This window comes from Heterodontus francisci, chromosome 3, assembly GCF_036365525.1.
Source record: "Heterodontus francisci isolate sHetFra1 chromosome 3, sHetFra1.hap1, whole genome shotgun sequence".
NCBI lineage: Eukaryota > Metazoa > Chordata > Chondrichthyes > Heterodontiformes > Heterodontidae > Heterodontus > Heterodontus francisci.
The window spans coordinates 169,928,933-169,954,666 of NC_090373.1; the positions used below are offsets into that span (position 1 = coordinate 169,928,933).

The window sequence follows — 25,734 nt, forward strand, 5'->3', positions numbered from 1 at the left end:
TTCAAAGAACAGTGTGTGTTGGTAATTGGTACAATGGGTATATAACTTGATCTTTTGCTCTTGGCTGCTACTTTAATTGTGGAATATACGCTGTGAAGTTCAGTACAATAGTTGCAATTTAGTTTGTCATAAAATATACTTTGGAACAGGAGTAGGCCATTTAGCCCCTCAAGCCTGTTCCATCATTCAATGAGATCGTAGCTGATCTGTGACCTAATTGCACATACCTATCTTTGCTCTATATCCCTATATTTTGGTGAACAAAAAAAATCCATCAATCTCCGATTTAAATTTACAATTGATCTAGCAACAATTTCCAATTGCAGAAAAGGGTTCAAAGCTTCTAGTACCCTTTGTATGTTTAAGTGTTTCCTAACTTCACTCCTGAAAGGTCCGGCTCTAATTTTTAGGATATGCCCCCAGTCCTAGTATTCTCCAACCAGTGGAAACAATTAATACAGGTATTAAAATCAAAGTGATGTTATGCTGCATATAACAATGTGCATTAATGTTAAAAATGAATAATTACCTTATATTTGGAGGGAAAAAAATGGATTAAGACAAGGTCCAGTGATGGATCATGAGATTATGAGTGCCTGTCCTCCGAGCAGAAGATTACAGGTCTGAGTTAGAGCTGCCTGTTACTCCTTTGAATTAGGGAGGTTTCCATATCTTTTTTATATCATAGCCAATAACTCGAAGCATTGAAAGGTGAAGTTTAGCTTATGACGCAGAAACAGAGCTTGTTAGGTTAACTCCCTCATGGAGCTACCTTTTATCTTGCTGGTTGATACAGGAGTGACAAGGGTGCAAGTTATAGAGATAGCTTATCAACCTAAATTGAGACAGTAGACTTCAGGAGGAGAAAATGCCAGTTGCACTAAAAGAACATGAACACTATCCCAAATCCCTGTTTTTTTCCCCATCATCCTCTTTCTCTCCCTCCCTCAATATTGATTGCAATTAAATTGTGGGAATTTGTTGTTGCGTAACTACACAATCCAGTGCAAGCCAGTTACCTATCTCATGTGCATTGTCAAGTTGGTCAGAAACTCTTCAGTGTTGAAAATTTGTTTAATTGGGCTGATGGGCCGAATGGCCTCCTTCTGTGCTGTAATGATTCTGTGAATTGTGTTGACTTTATTAATTTTCCTGTTCGTGACCTACAGATGGGTGTGGTCTGTTGGTTGTTTGGTGGGGCAGTCATCAACCTCGGCAGCCAGGAACACATTGAAAAGTGGTTTCAACCCCTAAAGGTATGTGTCACTGTATTTACTGTATGTTAATTTTACACAACTTATTTTCTAACCAGACTGATGCAATTCAGTCTTGAAAAAAGTCGCACTAATCCATGTGTTTGTGAAATGATTGGTTCTACAATTTCTACCCTTCCATGTCCTGTTTACTTTTTCCCATTGCTATTAAGAGTGCTGTTTGCCAAATTAATTTGACAAAGACCCATTTATCTCAAGATAATTTGCTTTAATTTCCTGTACAGTTCCATTGTCCTGAGCTTTTCCTTTTTTCTTTCTTTTCTCACACTGAAACTATTTGTACTGGGGTAACTGCTTCCTAAATGTTGCCTCTGCCCAGAAACAAGTCAAATCATGCTTCATTCCCTTTTTAGCAACTGATTGGAAAACAGTTCTGAACACACCACACATTTTCCCCATCCTAGTCTATTTTTGGATAATTGAAATCTCCTACAGTCATAACTCTTGTTCATTTGTGTCTCTCCAATTTGTCCACGAGCTTCGTCTTTAATTTTGTGTTACTTGCCTGGCAATCTATTATATACTTCCACTAGTGTAATGGTGCCTTGGCTATTCCTCAGCCTAATCCAAAGTAAATCAGTTTGGAGCATTGCTTTATTTAAATCCTTACATTCTTGCACTATAATGTTGTCTCTGATTTAATACTGCTATTCATTCTCTCCCTTTTCTTTATTCCTTATCGCTTCAAGATATCACTGAACAGACTGTCTGGCCATTTATCACATTGCTGTGTGTGGGACCTTGCAAATTGACTGACGTCGTTCTTACATTACCACAGTGATTACACTTCAAAAAAAAGAACTTTGTTGGCTATAAAGTACTTTGGGACATCCTAATGTTATGAAGATAAATGCGAATCTTTCTTTCCTGATGGGTATTGTGTCCTGAAATATTTAATTGCCAGTTCTGACCCAATTGTAGTCATATTTCAATTGTTGCTATTATATAGATATATATTTCATAAATTTATTTTTAGCTTAATGACTCAAGTCCCTTATTTTTTGTTTCGATCCTATTCCCATTGACCTGCTGATTAACCAGCGTCTCCTCCTGGTCCCCATATTAGCCGATGTTGTAAATAGTTCTTTCTTCAGGTGTTGTCCCTCTTTCCTTTAAATCTGCCGTCATCGACCCTCTCCTCAAAAAAACAACCATTGACCCACCGCCCTTGCAAACTACTGTTCCATCTCCAACTACCCTCTCCTCTCCAAAGTCCTTGAACGTATTACCTCCCAAATCTGTTCCCATCTTTCCCGGAACTCTGTGTTTGAATCCCTCCAATCGGGTTTTTGCCCCTGCCACAGTACTGAGACAGCTCTAATCAAAGTCACAAATGACATTGTTTGTGACTGTGACAAAAGTAAACTTTGCCTCCTTGTCCTTCTGGACCTGTCTAGAACCTTTGACACAGTTGACCACACCATCCTCTTCCAATGCCTCTCCACTGTCATCCAGCTGGTGGGACTGCTTTCACCTGAGTCCATTCCTATCACTTGCAATAGCTTCTCTTCCTGCTCCCCTCCTATTTCTCGTCCACATGCTGCCCCTCGATGACATCATCTGAAAGCACGGCATTAGTTTTCACATGTATGCTGACAACACTCAGCTCTCCCTCACCACTATTTCTCTCAACTCAGTGTCACATTTGACCCTGAGATGAGTTTCTGATCCCGTATTCGTACCATCACTAAAACTGCCGATCTCCACCTCATAACATTGCCTGACCGCCCCTGTCTCAGCTCATCTGCTGCTGAAACCCTCATTCATACCTTCGTTACCTCCAGACTTGACTATTCCAGTGCACTCCTGGCTGGTCTCCCACATTCTACTCTCCATAAATTTAGTCATCCAAAACTCTGCTGCCTGTGTCTTAACTCGCACCAAGTCCTGTTCCCTTCTCACCCCTGTTCACGCTGACCTACATTGGCTCCCGGTCAAGTAGTGTCTTGATTTTAAAATTCTCATCCTTGCTTTGAAATCCTTCCACAGCCCTGCCCCTCCCTATCTCTGTAATCTCTCCCAGCCCCACAACCCTCCAAGATATCTGCGCTCATCTAATTCTTGCCTTTTCTGCATCCCTGACTTTAATCGCTCCACCATTGGTGACCATGCCTTCAATTGCTTAGGCCCCAAATTTTGAATACCCTCCCTGCACCTCTCTACCTCTCCACCATGCTTTCCTCCTTTAAGAAACTCCTTGAAACCTACCGCTTTGAGCAAGTTTTTGGTCATCTGATCTAATATCTCCTTTTGTGGCTCGGTGTCATACATTATTTTATAATGCTCCTGTAAAGTGCCAAGGGACATTTCACTACATTAAAGGCACTATATAAATATTAGCTGTCTCTTAAACTCTGTGCATTAGTGCACATGCATGTTAGTTTGGGATTCCCTTGGTTCAACAATTTTAATTTTCTTTGCCTTCCCACATTTTCATTTTTTTTTACTATCTCTTCCTGCTTAGCCTCTTTCATCCTTATTACCAGCACATTTAAAGCTGGCTTTCCTTTCTAAGCTGTCTATTCTTTTGTTTTAACTCTCTCTTACCAGGTTAGTTTAAATAGGGAATTGTATGTCTGATTGCATTTGCTGACTTGTTACAGTTATTTGCTTTGAGGATCATCTTGTTTAAAGTCTTGTTCACTAATTTATACAGAACAATCACTTTTTTTAGTTCACATTTGCGAAGAATTGCTTAAAGGAGCAGAGTATTATAAGTGCATCTCAGTTGACGTGGAGTATCAGCTTGACTCAGTGGGCATGATCTTGCCTCGGTGTCACTGAGTCAGCATGTGCAGACTTGGTGGCTGAAAGCATGGCTGTCAGTTGAGAGCCAGAGCATGGGGAGATGCACAAAAGGCCCGAGTTTGGGGGGTGTAAAGAAATAGGGAGGGACAAGGCCATGAAGGGATTTAAACATGCAGAGGTGGATTTTAAATTTGACTACTTGATAGCCACACAGACCAGAGATCAAAGCCACATGGTATGGTCTGAGACAACAGAGCAGGAAATCACTAGGTCTCAGCAGTGACATTTGAAGCAGAACAAAAGAAAGTAGAAATCAACAGTTATATTTTCATGTCATTCATTTGTTTGTTTTTCCCAATCAAATCATAGGACTTGAAATTTACTGGAATGTTTGCAATGACAGAACGTGGACATGGTAGTAATGTAAGAGGCATCCAGACTCTAGCAACGTATGATGCAACAACCCAGGTAATCGACTGAAAGGTGCTGGGATGGTTCAGCTAGGCAATTGCTGTATTATGTTTTTGGGAACCTCATTACAGAAAGCAAATATAATACATGTGTGTATGTAATATATATATAAAATATATGTAATATTGTATCTATAACTAGCAGAGACCCCCAAAACATTTGTGGTTAAATTAGTATCTTTATTTCAACCGTACTTCTTTAAATACAGGATTTCTAGTTATTCTTTCACCAATAACTTCCCACTCTGGAATAAGCTACATAAAACTGTCCATGTGTAAAAACAGGCCTAGGAATATAAAAACAGATTTTGTCTTGTGACTTGTCTGTAGTCATAGAAGATGAAAGTCTACTTGGGAACTGTTTTCTCATGAGTTGAAAAGGCAGGTTTACATTTGATGGGGTCAATATTATTCGAGGAATAAACACTCTATTTCCTTGAAAACTGCCTGTTATAATTTCAGCATCGATCATCGAAGAAAACAGCTTCTGAATGACCAATCTTGTTCCATGACAAAGTCTTTGTTTAGGATTCAAGTTTTGCAGCTACGTTATAACTGCTGCATCTTTGAGTCCTAAGTTTGTGTGATGGCATGCCAGTTGGAGTTAGATTGTACAGAAACTCTGGAGGGTACAGACTTATCGTTGTCATCTATAGAATCAACACTGTATTCTTTTATTTCACCTGCTTTTCTAAAACTTCTTCGTTCATATCTAGTGAATCTTCATTTTTAGCGCAAAGAATAGCTTTTGAATAACAGGTTGCACCAAACAATTGTCCCTGCCATTTTGCTACATTTAACCAATTCCAGCATCTCATCCACCCCTCCCATGCCATCCCTTCTCTCCATGCCATTCCATCCTTCCCATGCCATCCCCATCCCGCTCTTGCCATCCCCATCCTTCCATCCCATCCCTCATGGAAACAATCTATCCAACCAGGATAACTTTGCTGTTGGGCTTCCATTACCTTCCGCCGTTTTTGTTCTCCACTAACCCATCGCCTCCACCCCTCCTCTCCCCCCCCCCAATCCCCACATCCACCGCCTGTGCCACCAACCAATGGCAACCGCATGTACGTCATGCGCTATAGTCCTCCACGCATCCCATGTGCCTCCGCATGCACCAGGCACTGCCCACCAAATCAGTCCAACAACAGACACATTCCATGCACTGAGTATTATTGTTATTGAATCTTTCAAATTTTATATACCTCAGTTGCTGAGCAATGTGTTCATGTTTTTGAAAGATTTCTACTACTGTGCTGTAAAGGTTGTATTCAAACATAAAACATGGGGTGCTATAATTTGGGTCTGCATTATCCAGTATTGCTGCTCCTGATCACTGCCAGGGATCTCAATGGGATGTCTGCATTTGTGTGCATGTGGGGACATGATCAGTGAGCCTTCCTGAAATGATGCTTACATGTTAATTGGGTAAGCTAGCAGAGGGCACCCAGCAACCAAAATCTAGCCAGGCACTCATCACATTGGGAAAAAGAGAAGAAAATTTGCAGTAAAATAAAATTAAATCTCTTACACCTTACAGGAATTTATTATTCACACTCCGTGCGAAGATGCAGAGAAGATGTACATTGGGAATGCAATGAAAGGAAACTACGCTGCTGTGTTTGCTCAACTAATTGTCAGTGGACAGTTACGAGGTTTGTGTATTTTAACTTTAATGTTTCTGTATTGCATCTGCTATGTAATGGGGTGTTGTAATATGTTGGGAAAAACATGGCACCAACTGTATTTTCATGTTCAACAAATGGAGTTAATTTCATTGTCAGCTGTGAGCACTGCCTGTTGGATGTTAAGAGGTGGGAAACCAGTGCTCTATTTCCTGCTTCATATCCTTTTATAGGTTAATCTATAGGTAAATGATATGTCTGACAGATGTTTCTCAGTTAATGACAGCAGGCTATATAGTACATATATTCAATGGGCTAAATTTTACCAGCCCCTCGACGCCATGGGTCGTGGCGGGGAGACCCGTAAAATGCTAGTGGGAGCAGCCCGCCTCCACCCACGACACCGAGAAAAAAAAAAGAACCAAGAGCAAAGAAAATTACAGCACAGGAACAGGCCCTTCGGCCCTCCAAGCCTGCGTCGATCCAGATCCTCTATCTAAACATGACGCCTATTTTCTAAGGGTCTGCATCTCTTTACTTCCTGCCAATTCATGTATCTGTCTAGATACATCTTAAAAGACGCTATCGTGCCCGCGTCTACCACCTCCACTGGCAACGCGTTCCAGGCACCCACCACCCTCTGCGTAAAGAACTTTCCACGCATATCCCCCCTAAACTTTTCCCCTTTCACTTTGAACTCGTGACCCCTAGTAATTGAATCCCCCACTCTGGGGGAAAAAGCTTCTTGCTATCCAACCTGTCTATACCTCTCATGATTTTGTACACCTCAATCAGGTCCCCCCTCAACCTCCGTCTTTCTAATGAAAATAATCCTAATCTACTCAATCTCTCTTCATAGCTAGCGCCCTCCATACCAGGCAACATCCTGGTGAACCTCCTCTGCACCCTCTCCAAAGCATCCACATCCTTTTGGTAATGTGGCGACCAGAACTGCACGCAGTATTCCAAATGTGGCCGAACTAAAGTCCTATACAACTGTAACATGACCTGCCAACTCTTGTACTCAATACCCCGTCCGATGAAGGAAAGCATGCCATATGCCTTCTTGACCACTCTATTGACCTGCGTTGCCACCTTCAGGGAACAATGGACCTGAACACCCAAATCTCTCTGTACATCAATTTTCCCCAGGACTTTTCCATTTACTGTATAGTTCACTCTTGAATTGGATCTTCCAAAATGCATCACCTCGCATTTGCCCTGATTGAACTCCATCTGCCATTTCTCTGCCCAACTCTGCAATCTATCTATATTCTGCTGTATTCTCTGACAGTCCCCTTCACTATCTGCTACTCCACCAATCTTAGTGTCGTCTGCAAACTTGCTAATCAGACCACCTATACTTTCCTCCAAATCATTTATGTATATCACAAACAACAGTGGTCCCAGCACGGATCCCTGTGGAACACCACTGGTCACACGTCTCCATTTTGAGAAACTCCCTTCCACTGCTACTCTCTGTCTCCTGTTGCCCAGCCAGTTCTTTATCCATCTAGCTAGTACACCCTGGACCCCATGCGACTTCACTTTCTCCATCAACCTACCATGGGGAAACTTATCAAATGCCTTACTGAAGTCCATGTATATGACATCTACAGCCCTTCCCTCATCAATCAACTTTGTCACTTCCTCAAAGAATTCTATTAAGTTGGTAAGACATGACCTTCCCTGCACAAAACCATATTGCCTATCACTGATAAGCCCATTTTCTTCCAAATGGGAATAGATCCTATCCCTCAGTAACTTCTCCAGCAGCTTCCCTACCACTGACGTCAGGCTCACCGGTCTGTAATTACCTGGATTATCCCTGCTACCCTTCTTAAACAAGGGGACAACATTAGCAACTCTCCAGTTTCCGGGACCTCACCCGTGTTTAAGGATGCTGCAAAGATATCTGTTAAGGCCCCAGCTATTTCCTCTCTCGCTTCCCTCAGTAACCTGGGATAGATCCCATCCGGACCTGGGGACCTGTCCACCTTAATGCCTTTTAGAATACCCAACACTTCCTCCCTCCTTGTGCCGACTTGACCTAGAGTAATCAAACATCTGTCCCTAACCTCAACATCCTTCATGTCCCTCTCCTCGGTGAATACCGATGCAAAGTACTCGTTTAGAATCTCACCCATTTTCTCTGACTCCACGCATAACTTTCCTCCTTTGTCCTTTAGTGGGCTAATCCTTTCTCTAGTTACCCTCTTGCTCCTTATATATGAATAAAAGGCTTTGGAATTTTCCTTAACCCCGCCGGATATAAACGGTGGCGGTGACGTCTCGGTGCGGCCTTCCCACCACTTGGCAGCGGAGCCTTGGCAGCCGCTGCCGGCTGACCCACGCCGATTGTAGAGAGTCCACACAGCCATTTGTTTTCTCTTGGTTAACTTACCACCAAATAAGATCAGAAAAGTTTTCAATTGTTTACTCATGACTGTTACCAACCAGAATGTAGGCTAAACTAACATTCCAGCACAATATTGTAATGGCTTCGGCTATTTTAAACAGATTTCTACAAGAGAAAAGCAGCTTTCTGCAAAAGGCTCGAGCATACCAAAGCTATGTAGTTTGTTGAGGACACTGATCTGCTTGACGTGGCTCCTTCTATCTGATAAATGCACTATTATGGAAGTGACCATTAGATTATAAGAAAGAACTTCCATTTATTATACAGTGCTTTTCACGACCTCAGGACATTCCAAAGCACTTTACAGCCAATTAATTACATTTGAAGTGTACTTTTATAGTTACTGTTGTAATGTAGGAAACACGGCAGCAGATTTTCTCACAGCAAGGTCACACAAATAACAATGTGATAATAATTGGATAATCTGTTCCAGTGTTTAAGAGATAAATATTGGCCAGGACAGTGAGGGTTCTTCAAAGAGTGCAGGATCTTGGTTTAACATCTCGTGGAAAGATGGTATCTCCAACTTCATTTACCTTCAGGGAGAGCAGAGGAATCAGACCTGTGAGGGAGCACCTAGAATTGAGAGAGGATGAATAGAGAGCGAGGCTCAGGGCCTTCACTTCACTTACCTTCAGGGAGAGGAGAGGAATTGGACCTACAAGAAAGTACCTAGAATCAGAAGATGATAAATAGAGAGCGAGGCTCAGGGCCTTCACTTAACTTACCTTCTGGGAGAGGAGAGGAATCAGACCTGCGAGGTGGCACCTAGAATGAGGAGAGGAGCCTCCAGAAGTCGGCGCACGCTGCCTGAGTTTGAAAAAAAAATCAAACAGTGATATCACAGGAAAGCTGTGAGATAATTGGTTGGTGAGTAACTGCTGTTAGGGAGTGTCTGTAATTAGATAGGTTAGTACACTGCTGGTGCGTTGCGTGTGTTCATAGTTGGAAGTTAGAAGAACGTAAAAAAAAATTAAGTAGCTACCTTATAATTAATTAAGAGACGCAAGCAGAAGGGAAGTAAGAAGCTACTATGTCCACTGTTTTATTTTGGTTTTAAGTGGTAACGTTTATTATATTACTGAAGTTTAAATTAGTACAGTAAGTGGTGATGAGGAAAGGCATTAATTAAAAAAATTAAGAAAATAATTAATTAGTTAATTAAAATGCAATAAGGATGGCAGGGCAGGTGATGTGTTGCAGCTGCAGTATGTAGGAGCTTGTGGTCACCAATGTGATCCATGGCAACCATGTTTGCAGTAGGTGTCTATGGATCGAGGAGCTTTGGCTCAGAGTCAGTGAGCTGGAGGCTGAGCTACAGACACTGCGATGCATCAGGGAGGGGGAAAGTTACCTGCACACTTTGTTCCAGAAGGCAGTCACAATCCTTAGGATAGGGAGTTCTGATTTGGTCAGTGGTCAGGGACAGTGGGGTGTGACTGCAAGTGAGGAAGGTATGGGGATTGAGAAGGCAGAAGTGGAGAAGCCTCAGCCCTTGCAATTATCCAAAAGGTTTGAGGTTTTTTCAGCTTGTATGGATGAGAGTGGGGACTGCAGGGTGGTTGAGCAAACTGACCATGACACCGTGGTACAGGAAGCCATTCAATCAGGGGGAGTAAATAGGAATGTTGTGGTAATAGGAGACAGTATAGTCAGGGAGATAGACACAGCTCAATGTGGCCGAGAGCGAAACTCCAGAAGGCTGTGTTGCTTGCCTGGTGCCAGGGTTTGGGACACCTGTTCTTGGTTGCAGAGCAACTTGCAGTGGGAGGAGTAAGATCCAGTTGCCATGGTCCAGATAGGTACCAACGATATAGCTGGGACTAGGAAAGAGGTTCGGTTTAGGGAGTATGAGCAGCTAAGAGCTGAATTAAAAAGCAGGACCACAAAGGTAATGATCTCTGGATTATTGCTTGAGCCCTGAGCAAATTGGTGCAGGGTAAATAAAATTGGGGAGTTGAATGTGTGGCTCAAAGATTGGTGTGGGCAGAATGGGTTTTGATTCATGGGGCACTGGCAACAGTACTGGGGAAAGTGGGAGCTGTACTGTTGGGATGGTCTTCACCTGAACCCTGCTGGAACCAGTGTTCTGGCGAATCATATAACTAGGGCAGTAGAGAGGGCTTTAAACTAAATAGTCGGGGGTGGGGGGAGGAATCACGTGAGAAAAGATGTGGTAAATTAAAGGGAAAGGACAAAGCAATAGAGCAAGGTAGCAAAAAGGATAATGATAATCAGAGCGTGGCAGGAAGGGACAGAGTGTACAAACTTAAGAGTGTGCCAGCAGATATGGCCAGAGTTTGCAAAAATAGTGAAAAGACAGAACTAAAGGCTGTGTATCTGAATGCATGTAACATTTGTAATGAAATGGATAAATCATCAGCGCAAATGCAAATAAATATCCCTGACCTGATAGCCATTACAGAGACGTGGCAGAAACATTGAACAGATATTTTGTGTCCGTCTTCACTGTGGAGGACATAAATAACATCCCAGAAATACTTGTAAATCAAGAGGTGAAAGGGAGGGAGGAACTTAAAACAATTACAATCACCAGGTGCTGAGAAAACTAAAGGCTGACAAGTCCCCAGGACGTGATGACCTGCATCTTCGGGTCTTAAAAGAAGTAGCTGTTGCGATAGTAGATGCATTGATTGTAATTTTCCAAAATTCCCTAAATTCTGGAAGCGTCCCATCAGATTGGAAAATAATCAATGTAACTCCTAATTTCAAAAAAGGAGAGAGACAGAAAGCAGGAAACTACAGGCCAGTTAGCATAACTTTTGTCATAGGGAAAATGCTAAAATCTGTTATTAAGGAGGTTATAGCAGGGCACTTAGAAACTCATAATGTGATCAGGCAGAGTCAACATGGTTTTGTAAAAGGGAAATCGTGTTTGACTAATCTTTTGGAGTTCTTTCAGGAAATAACTCACAATGTGGATAGGGGGGAACCTGTAGATGTGGTGTACTTGGATTTCCAAAAGGCATTTGATAATATGCCACATCAAAGGTTACTACACAAAATAAGAACTCATGGTGTAGGGGGGTAACATATTAGCATGAATAGAGGATTGATAAGCTAACAGGAAGCAGAGAGTCGAGATAAATGGGTCATTTTTGGGTTAGTAAGCTGTAACTAGTGGAGTATCACAGGGAACAGTGCTGGGACCTCAACTATTTACAATCTATAGCAATGACTTGGATGAAGGGACTGGATGGTTGCTAAATTTGCTGATGACACAGATAGTTAGGAGAGTAAGTTGTGAAGGGGACATAAAGAGTCTGCAAAGGGATACAGATAAAGTGAGTGGACAGAAATTTGGCAGATGGAATATAATGTGGGAAAATGTGAACTTGTCCACTTTGGCTCTCAGAGAGACCTGGGATGGGGGAGGGGGGTGTGGTGGTATAGGTGCACAAGTCGTTGAAGATAGCAGGGCAGGTTGAGAAAGTGGTTAAAAGGTAATACAGGAGCCTGGGCTTTCTTTGTGGAGGCATAAAGTATAAAAGCAAAGAGGTTATGATGAACCTTTACAGAACATTGGTTCAGCCTCAATTCTGGGCACTACAGTTAAGGAAAGATGTGAAGGGTTTAGAGAGGGTGCAGAAAAGGTTTACGAGAATGGTTCCAAGGATGAGGGACTTCAGTTACGTGGACTGATTAGAGAAGCTGGGGTTGTTCTCATTGAGAAGAGAAGGTTGAGAGGAGACTTGATAGAGGTGTTCAAAATCATGAGGGGTTTAAACAGAGTAGATGGAGAGAAACTGTTTCCATTGGCCGAAGGGTCACGAACCAGAGGAAACCGATATAATGTAAATGACAAGAGAACCAAAGGTGACATGAAGAAAAACTTTTTTAAGCAGTGAGTGGTTTGGATCTGGAATGCACTACCTGAGACAGTGGTGGAGACAGATTCAATCATGGCTTTCAAAAGGGAATTGGATAATTATCTGAATGGAAAGAAATTGCAGGGCTGTGGGGATAAGACGGCAAGTGGGTCTAGCTGAGTTGCTCTTGCAGAGAGCCGGCACAGACACGATGGGCCGGATGGCCTCCTTCTGCGCTATAGCAATTCTATGATTCTTTGATTTTACGGCCAATCGGCCACAACTCGCACTCGTTGGAGTTCCGAGGCAAGACACAGGTGGGGAGGGGGAGGAATAAAATTATCAGGCCGGCGGGTTGGGGGGGTGGTGGTGGAGGGAGGAGCATGGAAAACTATTCCGATTGGTTGTGGGGATGGTGGGAAGGGGTTGACGGTCAAAGATACTGAAGGTCGGGGTGGGGGGGGGGGGGCGGGGGTTCAGAATTTCAGAATGGGGGCTAGGTCAATTTATGTGTTTAGGACTCAGTGGGGGGGAGAGGGGATTCAATTTTAAATTAAAAGTTTATTAATTTTTTTAAGCTCACTGGCACCTTTAAATTTTTAAATATATCCTGAAGGGCTTGAAGCCCTTTAAAAATGGCGTCTGCGTGATGGCGCCTGATACCATAGCGGGGATGCGGCAGTCGCCCCCTCTGCGCCATTGGGGGTGGCTGCTTCGCCCCCTCTATTTAAATCAGCCCCGTGTGTAATATCGTGGGGGCTGTGCAGCGGCACCTCCGTGTCGGAAGGCCGCCGCTTTCACAGCGTACAGCCCAAAATGTCTAAGTGCTCACAAGAAGGAGACCCATCATGGACTACAAGCTAGCACCTTACCAGGCAGTTCATAGTCTTGAGTACACCACATGGGTATGACCATAATACAGTTAGTTTTAGCATAATCGTGGAAAAGGACAAGGATAAAACAGGAGTAAAAGTTCTAAATTGGGGTAAGACAAATTTTACGAAGCTGAGAGGTGACCTGGCGAAGGTGGACTGGATACAGCTACTTGAAGGAAAATCAGTGGCAAACCAGTGGGAGGCATTCAAAAGCGAGATTCTACAGGCACAGTGTAGGCATATCCCCACAAAGATAAAGGGTGGCACTGCCAAATCTAGAGCCCCCCTGGTTATTTAAAAGCTTCCAGGATAGGTTAAAGCAGAAAATGAAAGCTTATTACGATCACAAAAAACTTAATACTGCAGAAAGCCCAGAGGAGTTTAGAAAATGGAGGTGAAGTAAAAAAGGAAATTAGAAAAGCAAAGAGAGGACATGAAAAATTATTGGCAGATAAAATCAAGGAAAACCAGAAGATGTTTTATCAGTACATTAAGAGCAAGAGGATAACGAAGGAAAGGGTAGGACCTATCAGAGATGTACAAGAGAACTTATGCATGGATGCAGAAGATGTGGGCAGGGTTCTTAATGAGTTTTTTGCCTCTGTCTTCTCAAAGGAGAGGGTTGATGCAGACTGTAGTTAAAGAGGAGTGTGAAATATTAAATACGATAAGCACAATAAGAGAGGAAGTACTGGAGGGTCTGACATCCTTGAAAGTGGATAAATCACGAGAGCCGGATGGATTGCATCCCATGTTGTTAAAGGAAGCCAGGGAGGAAATAGCGGATGCACTGAGGATCATCTTCAAATCCTCACTGGATGTGGGTGAGGTGCCAGAGGTTTGGAGGTCTTCGAACGTTATACCATTGTTTAAGCTAAATAATTATAGGCCGGTCAATCGGTGGTGGGTAAATTATTAGAATCAATTCTGAGGCACAGGATAAACTGCCACGTAGAAAGGAATGGATTAATCAGGGATAGTTAGCATGGATTTGTTAAGGGAAGGTCATGTCTTACTAACTTGATTGAGTTTTTTGAGGAAGTAACCAGGAGAATTGATGAGGGACGGCAGTGGATGTGGTCTACATGGATTTTAGTAAGGCATTTGACAAGGTCTCGCATGGCAGACTGGTCAGTAAAATGAAAGCCCGTGGGATACAGGCTTAGTGACAGGAAGCAAAGGGTAATAGTCGAATGGAAAACGGTTTCCAGTGACTTTCCACAGGACTCATTGTTGGGTCACTTACTGTTTGTGGTATATATTAATGATTTGGACTTAAATGTGGGAGGCATGGTTGGAAAATTTGCTGATGACACAAAAAATGGCCGTGTAGTTGATAGTAAGGAGGATAGCTGTAGACTCCAGAATATGAATGGTTTGGTTTAGTGGGTGAAAAAGTGGCAAATGGAATTCAATCCAGAGAAGTGGGAGGTAATGCATTTGGGGAGGACAAACAAAGCAAAGGAATACACAACAAATGGGAGGATATTGAGAGGGGTAGAAGAAGTGAGAGACCTTGGAGTGCATGTGTACAGGTCCCTGAAGCTGGCAGGACAGGTAGAGTGGTGACGAAGGCATATCGAATGCTTTCCTTTATTGGCTGAGGTGTAGAATACAAAAGCAGGGATGTAATGCTGGAACTGTATAAAAACACTGGTTAGGCCACAGTTGGAGTATTGTGTACAGTTCTGGTCACCACATTACAAGACGGACATAATAGCTCTGGAGAGAGTACAGAGGAGATTTACAAGAATGTACCAGGGCTTGAAAGTTGCAGCTATGAGGAAAGATTTGATAGGCTAGGGTTGTTTTCCTTGGAACAGAGGAGGCTGAGGGGTGACTTAATTGAGGTGTACAAAATTATGAGGGGCCTAGATAGAGTAGACAGGAAGGACCTGTTTCCCCTAGTGGAGAGGCCAATTACCAGAGGGCACAGATTTAAGGTGATTGGTAGAAGGATTAGAGGGGACATGAGGAAAAGCTTTTCCACGCAGAGGGTGGTGGGTGTCTGGAATTCACTACCAAGAATGGTGGTCGAGGCAGAAACCCTCAACTCATTTAAAAGGTACCTGGACATGCACCTGAAGTGCTGTAACCTGCGAGGCTACGGGCCAGGTGCTGGAAGGTGGGATTAGATTGGGTGGCTAATTTTTTCAGCCAGCAAGGGCATGATGGGCTGAATGGCCTCCTTCGGTGCCGTACTTTTTCCATGGTTTTATGGTTCGTTTAGTTTCTCTTGTTGGTCTACGTGTATTCACTCTCTCATTATGCACTCATTCACTCCCCATATTAACTAATGTGTGATGCTGTTTACCGATGTCAAGCTAAGTTATTATATTGCACCCTATCTTACACTGCCATGAAAGGTGCAATCCATCTGAAGACTGTTTGCACCCACTGCATCATCTAGCCTAGTGTAAGGTTTGCATTGCTCATATGAGAACTTTTAAGGTCCAAGCAAGCCTGTCCTTTTTTACACAAGCAGTCTCATCTACCCATCTTCTCAATATTGCCATATTCTCTCTTCTGTCCAGGAATAAATTGACTTGTCTCATGAGCCTGTCTGTACTGTCTACTATAATGTGTGAGTGACCCAACATAGCTGCTGCTTGGCCTCTTTAAAAACCACTTTGCCTTGCAAGTGACAAAAGTCTCTGTGGCTCGCAAATAAAACAGATTAAATGATTCTTACCAATTGGAAAGATTGGTTAAATATTGTAATGTATGTGGTTCATGGAAGGCGAAGGAAGTGTTCAGCCATGTTTGGGGGGGGGGGGTGCGCGGTGGGGGGGGTGGTGCAAAAAGAGAACGAAGCATGTGGCTACATTTTGGATGGATGGAAGTGGAAAGCATAAGGAAGGAAACGAAGGGGCCACTGCATCATATGAGGCTGAGAGATTTAATAGAGGTTTTTAAAATCATGCAGAGTTTTGATAGGGTGAATAGGGACAAACTGTTTTCCTCTGGTTGGGAAGCTATTAAGGGGCGATCATTAATTTTAAATGGTCACCAATAGAGAGTGGCAAGAGGTTGGGAAAATGTTATTTACACAGCAGGCTGTTGGAGTATGGAATACTTTGACACAAAGAGCAGTTGATGCAAAGGCTGTTGCATCAATTAAAGAAAACGTGAATTGAAGGATGATGTAAAGCTATAGTGAAATGGGAAGTGGAATTTAGTTTTAGTTTGCTCTGTTGAAAAGCTGGCACAGCCTGTCCTCTGCTGGAATCTGCTATGGTTATATGGGGTATATGAATTTAGTGGAAAGAAAGGGGTTGGTGTCTGGCTATACTTGGGAGAGGAAGAAGGTTAGTAATGTTAATGATGTTTATTGCTAACAATGAAGCTTATGTTGGGTTTGCACCCCTGAGTACTGGTCACCTTCACCAATGTGGGCCTAATCATAAGTTGGATCAATCAAATTTAATAAGACTGAAGTAAACGCTAACTTCAGTACTGAAACTTGAGCAATAATATCCCTTATTTTCATGAGCAACAAAAGAGAATTTTAAATTTTGATTTTGTGTATAAAGTTCTTATGACTTTTTAAATGACATTTTGGTAGTTGATACTTCAAATTGGAAGCCTTGGTTAAGACATAACATATTGCAATGTAATTGCAAAAAAAAGCTAGATTAGTTTAGTTCAAATGTTGACACTGACTGCAAACAAACTTTATGTTTTGCCAAAGAAATCTGACTTACTGGTTTTATTTTTGTACATTCCCCCACTGCTTAAAGTTAACCTCCAAATGACCAGGATATACTAAAATCCAATTTAAGCTGCCACCTTTTATTCCATTATTACTTTTGAATATTACCACTCTATTAGTGTTTGAATCTAATGTATATATGCATGTGTGTGCTCCCTTTCAGAAAAGTGGTCAGAGCTTAAGTAAAAGGAGAAGGATACATATGACTGAGCGAGGGCATTTGGTCGACAAAAACAACACCAACAACCTGCATTTATATAGTGCCTTTAATATAGTAAAACATCCCAAGGTGCTTCACAGGAGCATTATAAAAGCAAATATGACACCACGCCACATAAGATGATAAGTCAGATGATGAGAAACTTGGTCAAAGAGCTAGGTTTTAAGGAGTGTCTAAAAGAAGGAAAGCGAGGTAGAGTGGCGGAGAGATTTAGGGAGGGGATTCCAGAATTTAGAGCCCAGGCATCTAAAGGCACATCCATCAATAGTGGAGTCATTAAAATTGGGGATGCTCAAGAGGTGGGAATTGGAGGAGCTCAGAGATCTTGGAGGGTTGTACAATGGGAGGAGATTACAGAGATAGGGTGGAGCCAGGCCATGGAGAGATTTGAAAACAAGGTTGGGAATTTTAAAAGCGAGGTGTTGCTTAAACGGGAGTCACAAGGGTGATGAGTGAACAGGATTTGGTGCGAGTTAGGACACTGGCCAGCAGAGATTTGGATGACCTCAGGTTTACAGAGAGTCAAATGTGGAAGGCCAGACAGATGTGCGTTAGAATAGTTCACTGTGAAGGTAACAAAGGCAAGGATGATGGTTTCAGCAGTAGATGAGCTGAGGTAGGGTGGAAGTGGACAGCGTTACTGAGTTAGAATTAGGTGTTAGTGACCACACGGATATGTGGTTAAAAGCTCTTCTCGGGGTCAAATATGGCACTGAGGTTACAAACAGTCTAGTTCAGCCTCAGACATTTACTAAGGAGAGGGATGGAATTGGTAGTGAGGGAGCGGAGTTTGTGGCAGGGACAGAAGACAATGGCTACAGTCTTCCTTGTATTTTATTGGAAGAAATATCTGCTCATCCAGTACTGAATGTCAGGTAAGCAGTCTGACAACTTAGAGACAGTGGTTGGCTCTAGAGATTAAAATAGAAAGTGTTGGAAATATTCAGCAGGTGTGGCAGCATCTGTGGAGACAGAAACAGAGTTAATGTTTCAGGTCTGTGATCTTTCATCAGGACTGAGGGGTCTTGAGAGGTGGTGCTGAGGTAAAGCTGGGTGTCGTCGGCGACATGTGGAAACTGACCTGTTTTTGGATGATGTCATCGAGGGGCAGCATATAGATGAGAAATAGGAGGGGGCCAAGGATAGATTCTTGGGGGACACCAGAGGTAACTGTGTGGGAATGAGAAGAGAATCTGGTTACGATTAGATAGATAAGAATGGAACCAGGTGAGAGCAGTCTCACCCAGCTGGACGACAGTGAAGAGGCATTGGTGCCATCAACTCTGTCAAAAGCTGCAGACAGATCAAGAAGGACGAGAGGGAAAGTTTACCTTCATCACAGTAACATAGAATGACATTTGCAACTTTGGTAAAAGCCATTTCGGTACTGTAGCGGGCGGAAACCTGAGTGGAGGGATTCAAACATAGAGTTCCAGGAATGATGGCAAGAATTTGAAAGGCTATAACATGTTCAGGGACTTTGGAGAGGAAAGGGAGATTGGAGATGAGACGGTGCTTTGCATGGACAGAGGATTTTGTTGAGGAAAGGGGTGCCGATGGCAGATTCGAAGGAGAGAGGGATAGAATCCGAGGAGAGAGAACCAAGAAGGGACGTTGGGTGATCAGTAGTTTAATGAGAATAGAGACAAGAGAGCAGGTGATGAGTCTCATGGACAAGATGAGCTTAGAGAGGGCATGTGAGCAGATAGGAGAGAAACTAGAGAAAGATACAAGTTCAGAGATAGGGCAGCAGAGAAGCCTTAGAGGAAGTTCAGCCTGGTAGGCTAGGGGAAGGAGGGTTGGGGGAAAGAAGTGGCAGAGGCAGCTGATAGGATAGTTTTAATCTTGGTGACAAAGAAATCCATGAGCTTCTCACATTTGTTGGAGGTGAGTGGGGTTTAAGAAGATGACTTACAGCAGAGAATAGAAGTCGGGTGATCCTGCAATAGTAAGCAGATGAAAGAAAAAACAGTAGTGCTTTATGTGGTCCAGCCAGATCTGGCGGTGGATGGCTTAACCAGTTGTTCACCATATCCGTTCAAGTCTGCGTCCCTTAAGGGAGTGGAGATAAGGCCATACCAGGGGGAATGACCAGGGTGAGAGAGAGTAATGGTCTTAATGGGGACGAGGACATCAGAGGTGGAGGTGAGGGTGTGGTTGAACAGATCTGTATCTACAGGAATGTCGCGGTGAAAGAAGGACCAAAGGCTAGACAATTGAGATTTTCAAAGTGCCGTTTTAAGTGAATTGAGGGAGAGTTTTTCTTCCAGGCACAGATACAGAAGGGAAATGGGGTTTCGAGGGGTAGCGGGATATGGGTGTAGAGTGATGCAAGGTTGCGATCAGAAGTGCCCTTATCTGTGATTGATACTACAGAAGTAGTGAGGCCAAGTGAGTGGCCATGAATAAAGTTTGGGGAGTTTACATGGAGGGTGAGATTAAGGGAGGATAGGTGGGCAGTGAACTCTGAGGAGAGGGAACATGATAAATTGAGATGGAGGTTGAAATCACCCAGGGTGAGAAGCCAGTCGGTACAGTGGCTGAGGGAGGAAAGCGGAGAAGATATCTCAGTGAGAAAATTTGTATGGTACATTGGCGGGCGGTACCTCGCTCAAACTGTGATAGAAACCTACAACCTTCTCCTCCCTACCTCTTGCAGGTTGCCACTGCTATCTGAATATTTTGAGCTCTTACCTGCTCTGCCTGACCTGAAAACTATTCCAGGTTGTGATCCCTCTTTATGAAGTGCCTTTCATCAGCTTGTGTATGTTTCATTGTTCTGCAGTTATGATTTAACTTGAAATAATGCTCTGGATTGGCCATTTTTATTCCCCTTAGAATTTTGTATAAGGTCCCCTCTCATCTGTCTCCTTTTATTAAATATATAAATTGTGGAATAAAAAAAATGTTTTTAAAAAGTCGAGGTACATTTCCTGCTCATTAAGATGAAGGGTGTCAGTTTTTGGGAGTGGGACAATTTTCTAGTTTTGCATTGGTATTCATATTGCTGACGTACGTACAAGCATCTCCAGCTATTCTGCCAAAAAAAATCCTTTCTGCATTTGATTCCTAGCCACTAGGAAATGAACTGAGACTGTTAAAGTTGTTTTACTAATTAATGTTGAGTGATGCTATTGGACCTACAATAATTGCTAAGGTTGAGTGACAAGCAGATAGTGTGTCACCATTTGCTGCAGTCATTCTTATACCTGTGAAAATGTTGTCTGCGATTTGTGTTATTAATGAAATAGTCTCTTCGCTCAGAAGGTGGGAGCCTTTGAAAAATCTCATCAGAATCGCAGAATCAAATAATGATGCAGGACAGAAAAAGGCCATTTGGCCCATAATGTCTGTGCAGGAATGTTTAGAAATTGTTAGAACAATCTATTATTGCAGCAAACCACTGCATAGAAAAAGTTAATTTTCTTTTACCATTTTTGATATGCGTGAGTATTGGTCTCATTCCTTCTTGTGTACACCTGTTCTTGCGGGATGAGGTTGAGGCTTGCTTGTGACCTTTGCTGATATTCTTGCTTGCAGTAGCCTCTGGTCACTGATTGCAATTACTAATTGAGTTTAAATTGTGTGCATTTCTGATGTGTTTTTTTTCTCACCAGCTTACTTCCCTCCCCCTCCTCCTCTCTGTACTTCCAGTGGTATGGTTGCCTTCAAGTACCTCACCCAAATGCCCATTATTCATATTTGAATCTTGACAGTGAGTGTTTTTTTGACCATGGGACATTTCAGCCAAGCCCAGTCCTGTCCTTGCACAATGTATACTTGATGCTAGGGCTTGGTGGTGGTGGTAGTTTGTCTTGAATCCAGGAGCGCCCGGGCAAATGTTGGTGCACTCAGTACCAGATTGTTTAGTGTTCCTCTTTCCATGACTAACCAGACCTCTTTTCCCTCTTTGTTTCCCCTCCTCCATTGAGGCTTTCTGGCAGCATATTGACAATCTAAAGTCAAAACAAGAGAATGTTAACTTTGCAGCCTTGAACTTCAGCATTATTGTCAAACTGATGATGTGAAAGTAGCTGTGACTTGTGCAGTTCATGAGGAATTTGCCTGTAATTTTCCCTTTGCTACGACAATGCAATGTGTCCTTTTTTTGACTGTACTCCTTAAGGCATAATTTGTTCTTGTCGGGTTTTGAGTCCATAAAACACAGGACACAATTCCACTGCATCCCTATACCGAGTTTGCCAGCACTGCAGATCTGCCCTTTTGGACTTCATTGTTTAATAAAGATTAGGTGTGTAATGCTGCCCATGTTGCTCAACTCTGTCTCCTGGGAAAGGCAAAATGCCAGAGAAAAAAAAGTAGGCCAATTTAGGGAAAAAAAAACTCTTCAGAAATTCCTATCCAATCCCTAATGGTAATCAGACAGGCACCGGAAGACCACTGTCACTGATATCACTACTCAAAGTAAACCTGCCCACCTTCTGGAACTTGAGATGTCTTGCGCCAGCTGCCCTTGGACGATCAGCAGCGAGTCCACACTCACTGCATGTACTGGTCATTTACTCCAGAAGCTGATTGTTCTTTGTGAAAGGAAGTTCTCGTTCTAGCATCTGTCCTGGCTGTAATGCTTTTGTAACTAGAGTTGATGCCCACTGTCCTTCTAACTCAAATAACCATTCCATTGGAGAGAATCTAAATCCGTTATTTTTAAATAAGTCAATCATATCACCTTGAAGTCCGTGTTTTTCGGGAGTATAAAGCCCCAGTTCCATAACACTATCCTGAAGAGTCCTCCTCTGCACCTCTTCCGGGGCTTCAATATTCCCCATCATGCTAAGGGACCAAAAATGGACATACATTTTAAATGCAGCCGCACCAAGAACTTGTACAAGGAAAAGATTGTGCTACTAATTTAAATATTTTATTGTCCTAGCTACTTGCATCATAACACGCTATTCTCTTTCACAACAGCCTTGCAAAACAGGTGAGATTTTTGTGAACAGTAACTCCCAGATTCTTTTCCCACTCTGCAGTCTAGAGGGGGAAGCCCGATATGACATAAACTTGACTGGAATTTCTCCAGCCCAAATACATCATGCTGTGCTTGTCTACATTGAATAACATCTGCCATGTATATATGAATGAATTCCCTTGATGCTTCTAAATCTCCTGGTAGACTGTTGTTTTCATCAAACTTCCTATCTACACTTCCACAAGACACAACCTTACTTAGCAGTCTTTTGTGCAGCACTTTATCAAAGACTTTTTGAAAATTAAAATGCATGGTAGCTACTGGGCTTCCATTATCCACTAACTTTGTAACCTGTCCCAAAATAATATGATCATTGGTGAGACAAGACCTCTTTTTCAGAAACCATGCTGCGATTCGTTAAAAACCTCTACTCCTTCTGGGTGATCATACAGGTTCCAGATGATCTAGAACCTGTATGATCACCCAAAAGGAGTAGAGGTTTTTAAGGAATCACAGCATGGTTTCTGAAAAAAAGGAGGTCTTGTCTCACCAATGATCGAATTATTTTTGGAAAGGATGCAAAGTTCTAGATGATCATAAGGTGATGATCATACAGCCATCTCTCGTAATAATATCTAGCAAATTGCAGATAATTGATGTTAAAATAATTAGCCTGTGGTTTCCTGGTTCTGACTTGCTGCCCCTTTTAAATATAGGCACCACTTACATAAGAACTAGGAACAGGAGTGGGCAATTCAGCCTCTCGAGCCTGCTCAACCATTCAATACGATCATGGCTGATCTCATCTCTGCCTCAACTCTACCTTCCTGCCTGTTCTCCATAATCCTTCACCCATTACTAATTAAAAATCTGTCTATCTCCTCCTTAAATTTACTCAATGTCCCGGCATCCATCGCACTCAGGGTAGTGAATTCCTCAGACTCATGACCCTTTGAGAGAAGTAATTTCTCCTTATCTCTGTTTTAAATCTGCTTCCACTTATCCTAAAACTATGACCTCTCGTTCTAGATTGCCCCACCAGAGGAAACATCCTCTCGACATATACTTTGTCAATCCCCTTAATCATCTTCTATACCTCAATTAGATCTCCAATCATTCTTCTAAACTGTAGAGAGTAAAGGCTTAAACTGCTCAATCTCTCTTCATAAGACAAACCCCTCATCTCTGGAATCAATCTAGTGAACCTTCTCTGAACTGCCTCCAATTAAACTACATCCCTCTTCAAGTAAGGGGACCAAAACTGTACGCAATACTCCAGGTGCGGTCTCATTAATGCCTTGTATAGTTGCAGCAACACTTCCCTACTTTTATACTCTATTCCTTTAACAATAAATGCCAAAATTCCATTTGCCTTCCTTATTGCCTGCTGCACCTGCATACTAGTTTTCTGCGATTCATGCACGAGGACACCCAGATCCCTCTGCACCGAAGCACTCTGAAGTTTCCCTCCATTTAGATAATAATTTGCCTTTTTATTCTTCCGACCAAAATGGATAACCTCACACCTATCCACATTAAACTCCATCTGCCAAATTTTGGCCCATTCACCTAATCTATCCATATCCGTTTGTAAATTTCTTATGTCTTTATTGCAACTTACTATCCCACCTATTTTAGTGTCATCTGCAAATTTGGCTATAGTACCTTCTATCCCTGCATCTAAGTAATTAATATAGATTGTAAATAGTTGGGGCCCGAGGACCGAACCCTGTGGCAACCCACTAGTTACATCTTGCCAACCAGAAAAAGACCCATTTATCCCGACTCTCTGTTTTCTGTTGGTTAGTCAATTCTCTATCCAAGCTAATAAATTGCCCCTAACCCCATGTGATATTACCTTGTGTATTAACCTTTTGTGTGGCACCTTATCAAATGCCTTCTGGAAGTCCAGATATACTATATCTACAGGATCACCATTATCCACTTTACTTGTTACATCTTCAAAGAACTCTAGCAAATTAGTCAAACACGATTTACCCTTCATAAAACCATGCTGACTCTGATGGATTGCGTCTTGACTTTCTAAATGTCCTGTTATTCCTTAACAATGGATTCTAACAATTTCCCAATGACAGATGTTAAACTAACTCTCTATAGTTTCCTACTTTCTGCCTCCCTCCCTTTTTGAATAAGGGCGTTATATTAGCATTTTTCCAATCCACTGGAACCTTTCCCGCATCCAGGGAATTTTGGAATATTCTAACCTTTGGATCAAATGCCACTTCCTTTAAGACCCTAGGATGTAGGCCATTAGGCCCTGGGGATTTATCTGCCTTCAATCCCAATAGTTTGCTCAGTACTTTTTCCCTAGTGATGATGATTGTTCTAAGTTCCTCCCTTTCTATAACCTCTGCATTACTTGTTACTATTGGGATGGTACTAGTATCCTCCACCGTGAAAACTGAGGCAAAATACTGATTTAGTGTCTGTGCCATTTCAGTGTTCCCCACTATTAACTCCTCAGTCACATCCTCCAAGGGACCAACATTCACTTTAGCTACTCTTTTCCCTTTTATATACTTATAGAAGCTTTTGCTATCCATTTTTATGCACTAGTTTTCTTTCATAATTTACCTTTGCACTTTTTATTACTTTTTCAGTAACCCTTTGTTGATCTTTAAAAGTTTCCCAATCTTGCAGCCTGCCACTGGCCTGTGCAATTTGGTATGCCTTAGTTTTTGTCTTTATGTTATCCTTAACTTCCTTGCATTGCCATGGATGTTTCTCCCCCCTTACAATCTTTCGTCCTCTCTGGAATATATTTTAGTTGGGAGGAATTGAATATCTCCTTAAACATCTGCCACTGCTCATCAACTGTCCTACTTTTTAGTCTTCCTGCCCAGTCCACTAGGGCCAAATCTGTCCTCATGCCTATGTATTTACCTTTGTTTAACTCTAGAACGCTAGTGTGGGACTCCAGTTTCTCGCCCTCAAACTGAATTTGAAATTCTAGCATGCTATGATCACTCTTCCCGAGAGGATCCTTAACTATGAGATCATTAATTAATCTCACCTCATTACATAATACCAAATATAGAATAGCCTGCTCCCTGGTTGGTTGAACAGCATATTGCTCCAATAAACAATCTCTAATACATTCAATGATACCTCCCTCGAGGCTACCTTTGCCAATTTGATTAATCCAGTCAATATGCGTATTAAAATCACCCATTATTATTGCCGTACCTTTCTTACAAGCCCCCAGTATTTCCTGGTTTATACTGTGCCCCACTGCGGAACTACTGTTTGGGGACCTATAGATTACTCCCACTTCTTTCCCTTGCTGTTTCTTATTTCTACCCAGACTGATACTACGTCCTGATCTCCAGTGCCTATATCATTTCTCACTACAGCACTGATCTCTTCCTTTACTAACAAAGCTGCACCTCCTTCCTGCCTATCCTTCCGAAATACTGAGTACCCTTGGATATTCAATTCCCAAACCTGGTTTCCCTGCAACCACATCTCCGTAATCGCCACTAAATCATACCTATTCGTCTCTATTTGTGCTGTTAACTCATTAATTTTATTCTGAATGCTTTGTGCAAAGCCTTTAAGTTTGTTCTATTATCAGATTTCCCTACTCTTGTACGATTCCTTG

The 25,734-nt window shown here is 42.3% G+C and overlaps 1 protein-coding gene across 1 annotated transcript in view; it reads left to right on the forward strand.

The window, feature by feature from the left end:
• acoxl (acyl-CoA oxidase-like) overlaps window positions 1–25,734 on the forward strand; it is a 437,923-nt gene that overhangs the window by 40,681 nt on the left and 371,508 nt on the right. Inside the window, exons 4-6 of the mRNA XM_068027531.1 lie at window positions 1,170–1,256; window positions 4,392–4,490; window positions 6,039–6,153. Coding sequence (XP_067883632.1) covers window positions 1,170–1,256; window positions 4,392–4,490; window positions 6,039–6,153 — 301 coding nt within the window. The remainder of the gene's footprint in view (window positions 1–1,169; window positions 1,257–4,391; window positions 4,491–6,038; window positions 6,154–25,734) is intronic.